Source organism: Montipora foliosa, chromosome 10 (genome assembly GCF_036669935.1).
Source record: "Montipora foliosa isolate CH-2021 chromosome 10, ASM3666993v2, whole genome shotgun sequence".
NCBI classification, from domain to species: domain Eukaryota; kingdom Metazoa; phylum Cnidaria; class Anthozoa; order Scleractinia; family Acroporidae; genus Montipora; species Montipora foliosa.
The window spans coordinates 27,060,036-27,067,535 of record NC_090878.1 but is presented as its reverse complement, the minus strand read 5'-3'; the positions used below and the strand labels follow the sequence as shown (position 1 = coordinate 27,067,535).

Below are 7,500 nucleotides of genomic sequence, written 5' to 3'. Positions count from 1 at the left end.
GTAGCGCTTGAGATGCAAGCATAATAACAGATATCGAAGTTACAACTAAACCGTTGTAAGTGGTCGTAAATTCCACCCTGTAGAAACGAAATCAGCCTTGCATTCGTCGTTTGTTTTCTTATCCAAATCGAACCTTTCATAGCTCTAGTATGGAAACTCTTGGTTTTTTACTTGTCAACATGGTATAAAAGTGCAAATCATTCTTCGTTCTACTAAGCGAGCATTCGTTTCTGTGACGTTATGCATTTTGTTTGGATTGAACAACTTGCCTTGTGAAAAGATAACATCAAACTTCAGAATGGGCGGGAAAATTAACCGCACGCGCATGAACATCGTCGTCTTTGCTGCAAATATTGTAAATTCAAATGTTTGCAGGAAGGCGCCGTCATGCTAACGTCATCGATTCGTAAGCTCCCTGTAGGCCTTCTCAGGACTACACTTGATGGACATTCATACTTAATCATGGGAATTTGATGAGTCTCCTCCTGTTTCGCAATTTGAATGCGCCACACGTTTCTTCTTGATGAAATGTGGCGCTGAGTTTTCTTGAAGTCACGTGAAACGTCATGGCAGTGGCGATGGCAGTTGTCGAACCAATGAACCTCCGATTGTTCGTTAGTTCTACCAACGTCAACAGCAAACCTCTTTCTTTTTAACACCAATAAAATAATTATGATTCTAAAGAGGGTGATAAAAATGCAGTTTGAAGGAATGGATTTTGTGTTAGCAGAAGCCAGTGACTTTCATGTTGTCCAGTAAGTCAATGTTTGTCGAAGGGTGCACCTTGGTACTTAACCCTTTGACCAGGACTGATCAGCGCGTAAATTCTCCTCACAATTTCTAGAAAATGTCAGTCAGACAGGTATTGAGAAGGAAGATTATTATCAGCTGAAGAGGTGTGATCTTGATGTAGCAACAAATTCTCATGTTTACCCAAAAAGGAATCTATGAACGAAAGGTTCAAAGAAATTTTTGGTACTAGTTAAGAGAATGAACATTTCGATCTTGGGAATGAAACAGTTAACTTGAATTGCTGACAAATTCCGTTCTGTTATCACATTTCAGTTGATGGTCATGATAGTTTTGAGGATGCCAGAGCATGTTTGGAACTCATGAGATGGAAAGTGAAGGAAGACATGAAAAAAACAAGGCACAAATCACCGCGCTTATCTCTTGGCTAGTACTTGTGTTGTAGAAAGTTAAACCAACCCTCCGTAAAGGATTATTTCACTCTGATTCAACTAGAACCAGCTAAAGCAACTCGACATAGAGGTGGTCATTTCGCTTACTTGGAGAAACCAATCTTGCACAGACCTATTTATGAACTATAGACATCTCTCGTCTTATGTCGCAAATGGCAGACATAACTTCTCATCCTGTTAATGTTGCGCTTACTATTGTCCGTCCCGGTCACTACGGTTAGTGAGCAGTTTTGCATTGGCCGCGAGAAAGGAATTTGCATCCTTTCTGTTTTCATGGGATCAACTTGGGACCTCCAGTAATCTTTGATGTTAAGGGTTAAGTAAGAGGGGATCTCACAATTCTTTACATCAACCAGATGAGGCTTAAGTTTAGACTCGTTTTTACACCTTTTAGTATCACAAAACTGAGTGCCAGTGTAATTAAGAGTTTCCGAAGTACACTTTGGTGTTGTACTGTACATGTTGATTTTCAGACCGTTTGGTAACAGTCTTCTTTGTGAAAACCAAGCTTCGGGGTCATTCGTGCCCATTTGTTTAAAAGTGCAACTGAAATCAAATACATTTGGTGCCAAGATAAATTTCTTTGTGAAGGATATTATACCATTTTCGCCTCGACATTTCACTTTTTGTGTTGCACATTGTACATGTTTATGAAGTTAGCAAAACAGGCGGTCAGCTGACTCACGACCGAGCTCGTGAGAGGCATGGGTCGATAACTCATTTTACGTCCAAAACTGTTTTGCATTTTTTGTTTTCAACGAAACAAGTGACGTCAAATGAAATTACGTCAAGAGCCACCTTGGTCCAAATGTCATGTGCTTGTTTGTTAATTTTGCGAAACTTGTGCGAGACCTAACAAGCGAAATTTTGATGATAAACTATGATCTTTTTGGAACGGAAAATAGTCAAGTTTAGTTGCAATTGAAGAGTGGTTAGTGCTATTTCATGTCAATTGAGAAATCAATATCTTTTCATGGAATTCGACCTGGTTTAGCACGATCCTTACGTCGAAAAACTCGACCCAGAAGGGTAAAGCGTTGCGTTTATTTAAGTTTTAAAACTTTCCATCACCTGTTTTGATGAAATATTTAGAGAGTTACAAAGAGAAAAAAGGCACCGTTAACTGAACTGTCATTGTTACTTTGCTTAATAGCAAATGTTCAAGATCATTTTTTGTTCCATTTATATTTGTCACACAATAATTTGTTAGGTTAGAGCCGAAAAATACAGTTGTGCGAGATTTCAATGGGTGGAAATGGATGAGTTGTTTCCATGTTCAAAGATGAAATAACATCCTGTCCACCGTATACCCAAGAGTGAAGGTTAAAATGGTCTTCATTGGTTAAGCTGCACAGGTTTATCATTGAAAAACTTTAAATTCTCAAGCAGGAAACTCTTCCTTCCTAAAAGCGTGCTTTCGTTTGATGAAAGAGATTTGTCAATTGCGGGGGTAAGCATGCAATGTATTGCATTGGTATTAATAAACTCATGTACGAAATGGTAAGAACCAGTTGGCTATATTTAGAGGGCATTGTCACGGACGCGCATGCGCCAGGTTTTGGAATCGAAACTTGAAAAATTCAGCCTGAACTTTTCAGGTTTGGAGAGGTGCAGACAATATGGTTGACCACTGTTGCATGCAGAATCTTAAACACTCAGCGCACAAATAGTGATTCAATCGCCTCAAGATAGCAAAGAAGAGCAGTCAAAGTACCAATGCAGCATCTACAATGATGAGAAACTTTGTAAGGCGTGAATTCTTAAGAAATTCAACGTATGGTGTAATAGTGTCAGTCGTTTCGCTATCAGCAAAGAAGTCCGTCTTCGTGGCTCATTTGTTAAACGTCAGAGACCACCACATCATCGCTTGTTGATAGACCTTCAGTATCTTCGCTCTGAAAGAATTAAAACCTGCATTTAGATGAACGGAAGTGCGCTAGTTGTGTTTATTTGTTGCACAAATTATAAAACTGCAAGCGGTGAGTAAAACACGTGTGAAGTTTTTCTCTGCTTTACCGTCTTTCGACTTTAAAGTCGTCACTTGAAATTTAATGCGCTCTCTTTCAGCTTTGAAATGGCATGTTAATCTGATATGTTTAGTACTATAACGCAGAGAAAAAATATATTTCTGTGTGAGTGCTTGAACCGGCAACAGTGTTGCCGGTCACACTTTACTGAATTCAGCTGTCAGTGAACAACATGGCATCATATTTGTGTTCGCTATTATTTCTCGGACTCCAAATAATCGATAATAGATAAATATATATATTTGTGCGTATCTAAAGCCGCATTTAGTCTAGACTTAACAGAAAAAGCCAAAAAACGTAACTTCTGTTAAAATCTCTGCGTGTGAAAAATACTGCGCACGACAGTGCCGGGCCCCTTTAATGGAGCTGATACATGCTGAGTCATGTATGAACTTAGTGAACGATAAAGGACGTTGGGCTTTCCACGAAGCTGTTACAACCAATTTAAAAGGAAATGGCACTTTCCAGGCGGCCTAAATCATTTGCTACAAATTCATTGAAATGAAAGAGGAAGCAATTAAATATGATGTGACCAATCACAAAAACGACCAGAGTGTTTGTACCATACTGACGTTACACAAGTCGCTTGACTCTGAAGATGACTTCAGCATAGGTTGTCGAAACGGGCGTCAGTCAATGTCATCCTAAACAGTCCTCGGCACTATATATATTCATCCAGCTCCCAGGATCAGCGGCTTCATAGCCCAGTTGGTTAGAGCGTCGCACTGGCATCGCGGGGACACGGGTTCAAGCCCCGTTGAACTCCTGAATTTTTCAGGCTTCTCTACGCAACTGCTAAAATTGCGTTCATAGTTGCGAGGATCATAGCTTCACTTGATTTCATATCCGCAGCTCAGTATTTGATTCATTTCATATATAATTTCATTCGTTGATTCATTTATCACGCGAACATTAGAAGCAACAAATGACCAGCTCCCAGGTTCAGTGGCTTTATTGCTCAGTTGGTTACAGCGTCGCACTGGCATCGCGAGGTCACGGGCTCAAACCCCGTTGAAGTCCTGAAATTTTCAGGCTTCTCTTCGCAATTGCTAAAACTGCGAGGATCATAGCTTCACTTGATTTGATATCCGCAGTTCAATATATGATTCATTTCATATATCATTTCATTTGTTTATCGATATCTGTAAATCAGATACAGATTTCACTTCATCTATATCAACTTTTCCTTGAGTTTTCGTCAATAAAATATCGAGTATTACAAAAAAAATTCCTGGAAGATCTGTATTACCTTAACTAACTCTGGGCTTCGCCTCGAATTTGTAAATGCGATAGAGATCTGTCGCTCATATTCCGTCTATTTATTGTTTAAAAGCTTGTGATGTTCAGTGCAGCACGAAACGGAAAAAATTATATTTAAGAGGGGAGAGTTATTTCATGTTTTCCCCCATTGTTCACGTCTTGAAAGTTAAAATTTACCCAACAAACTTATAAACAAAGAAATAAATAGAAATACTGAAAGAGCATTTTTCGCGATACTTTTGTTAATGTAGAGACTTGGTATATCACGAAAAGATTCACACCTTCTACATCCACGACCAATGACTCGCAATTTTTCCAGACGGTTTAGTAGGCTGAGTGGAAACAGTTGCCACACAGCAATACAAGTGTGTGCAATTTTCGTGCTTTTTGAATTAAAAAATATGTACCTTTGCTCCAATTCTCTTTCTGTAAATATTGAGAGCATATTGTGTTCGACTTTCAAAAGTTAATGACATTACATTCTTGTTTAAATTATCACCAGTCGTCACGAACTGATCCGATTAAAATAAAAGATTTTTTTCTTTTTGAATCAATCCAACTACTTAAATATGTTTGTCAATTTCGTCAGTAAACAGTATTATTTGCAAAAAGTCCTAGAATTTTCCAAAAGATAAGAACATGAAATTCAGCAGTCCCAGACAGGGTTTTCCGATAGTTTTGGAAAGTAGCGGACATATTTCTGAAAGTATCGAATATTTCAGTTTCAGTGTTGTTCAGAGGCACCCAACGATAATCTTCAGTGAAATGTGTGTTCGGGAGAGTCAAACTGTTCTAAGAATTTCGGTTCTACGTTGCCAGACAGCGACAGAGTTATTTACTAAAGCATCACTTAAAAGATTCGCAACCTGGGAAAAGTAGTTTGGCCACCTGAGCAAATGGTTCGGTTGGAAGTTCTTAAAAGGTAACGTTCAGCTAGCAATTTCTGAAATGAAGATATCATTCCCTAAAATTTTGAACTCTTTTTCAATTTTCAGCTAAGATATCCGAACAGATCAAATTTTTCTAGGTGAAAAAAACATCTCTTTAGACACCACTGCATTGGAGTAACTGCCTTAACATGATTTGCATGTGAATCTGGTTTAAACGATAAGTACAGCTGTGTATCGTCTGCGTAACAATGAACATCAGGCAATTGACAACTGATGATCTCAAAAAGCTTTAAAGCGTACATAACAAACAAAATAGGGCCCAAACAGAAACCCTGTGGAACACCGTACTGCAAGGGGAAGCTCTCAGAGAGATTCCCATTGATTGTAATGCGTTGCTTCCTGTTAGGGAGCTTGAGCACGCGCGTTTTTGAGACGCGGTCGGCAACGGGAAGACAACAGGGATCTTAATATAAGCAAGGAGGACGACGTCGGCTACTAGAACGTTGCCAAAAAATATTATTTCCCGTTACCGTACTAATTCTGCGATTATTCCATGTCGTTCGGCTTGGGAAGTGTGAATGCACAATCCAAGAATAAAATTGATGAGAACGGTGTGGATATTCAGAGAGAAAATTGAACATTCGTCGTCATGTGTTCTCGTCCTCCACATGACCTCAAATTTGATCATTTCACGTCGTAGTCAAGCCAAGAACGGCAAAGAAATGTATCAAAATGTAAAACGCACGTGCAGAACGTGCAAAGCTATTGTTTTTGCCTACTGAATATGCAAATTTGTGGCGTTCTCGTAGCCGTCGTCCGCGTCCTTGCTTAAAGTCCCTAACGTTTCGCGTGCCAGGACAGTGGTGTCTCCCAGATATACTAATCATCTTTAATGGATTAGCAATGTAAATGCGGTTGTATGAAAGCAAGTTAAAGGGGAAAACAACTCACTTCGGTTGCCGTCTGCGTCTCAAAAACGCGCGTGCTTAAGCTCCCTATTGATAAGTACGACGCGAAAAACATTCGCAGAAACCCCAAATCGAGATTGGCCGTTTTTATACTAGAGACGCATAATCCGTCCAGACGAATTATGCGTCTCTCATGTTATCCGTCTAGTGTAAAGACGGGACGAACTATATGAGACACATAATTCGTCTTGGACGAACTTGGGCAAACATTTTTTCTGCGTCTGTTAATTTCGGCCAGTATAAAGACGGGCACTAGACGCATAATGCGTCTGGACGAACTTTCCAGTGTAGTGCGTCTTCGAAGACGCACTAAAATAAATTCTTCGTCCAGACGCATAATGCGTCTTGTGGCCGTCTTTATACTAGACGAATTTAACAGACGCAGAAAAAATGTTTGCCCAAGTTCGTCCCAGACGAATTATGCGTCTCTAGTATAAAAACGGCCATTGAAGACTTTAGCAGACCACCGTGGTCCGCATTATCAAAGGCTGAACTCGGATCGAGGAGAACTAGTAGAGTCACATGACCTTTATTGATGTTCATCAAAGTATAGTTCTTTACTCTCAAAGGAGCCGTTTCAGTGCAGTGCAGTGCTGTGATTTTTCACGTACGCTGACTGCAGATCAGTATAGAGTCTATTGGAAGACGTGTGCAAACACCTGATCAGAAGCTGAACATTCTGTTAGTTTAGAAGTGTATGGTAAGTTTATTTATACATTTATACATTTATTGAAGCTCCCCCATAGGGGCTTTTCAGCCACAATGTAAAAAATAGTCATGAATAAATTACCAAATAAATTACAATCAATAATTTGGCTTGGTGGCAGGGCAAGAAGCTCTAGCTTAGTATCATCAGCTCGTTGACGTATAAGGTGAATAGTACTGGACCCAAGATGGAGCCCTGGGGGACGCCATAGCTTAGCTCCAATTGCTCTGAGGCAACATTTGCAATCCTCACTACATGCTTACGGCTTGATAGGTAACTGCTGAACCAGACAAGCGCAGATGAAGATATTCCAATTCTACAGAGCTTTGATGGAAGTATATCATGTCGTATGCTATCTAACGCATTAGTCATGTCAAGTACCACAACTGACATGCGCTTTTCATCCATATTCTTCAGGATTTCATAGGTGAATGAAGTAGCGCAGAC

General features: G+C 39.7%; 1 protein-coding gene across 1 annotated transcript in view; it reads left to right on the top strand.

Moving 5' to 3' along the window:
- Window positions 1–1,775, top strand: part of LOC137972466 (RNA exonuclease 1 homolog) — a 41,096-nt gene extending 39,321 nt beyond the window's left edge. The window contains exon 13 of the mRNA XM_068819216.1: window positions 1,066–1,775. Within this exon, the coding sequence (XP_068675317.1) occupies window positions 1,066–1,181 (116 nt within the window). The 3' untranslated portion in view covers window positions 1,182–1,775. The remainder of the gene's footprint in view (window positions 1–1,065) is intronic.
- Window positions 1,776–7,500: the final 5,725 nt, after the last annotated feature.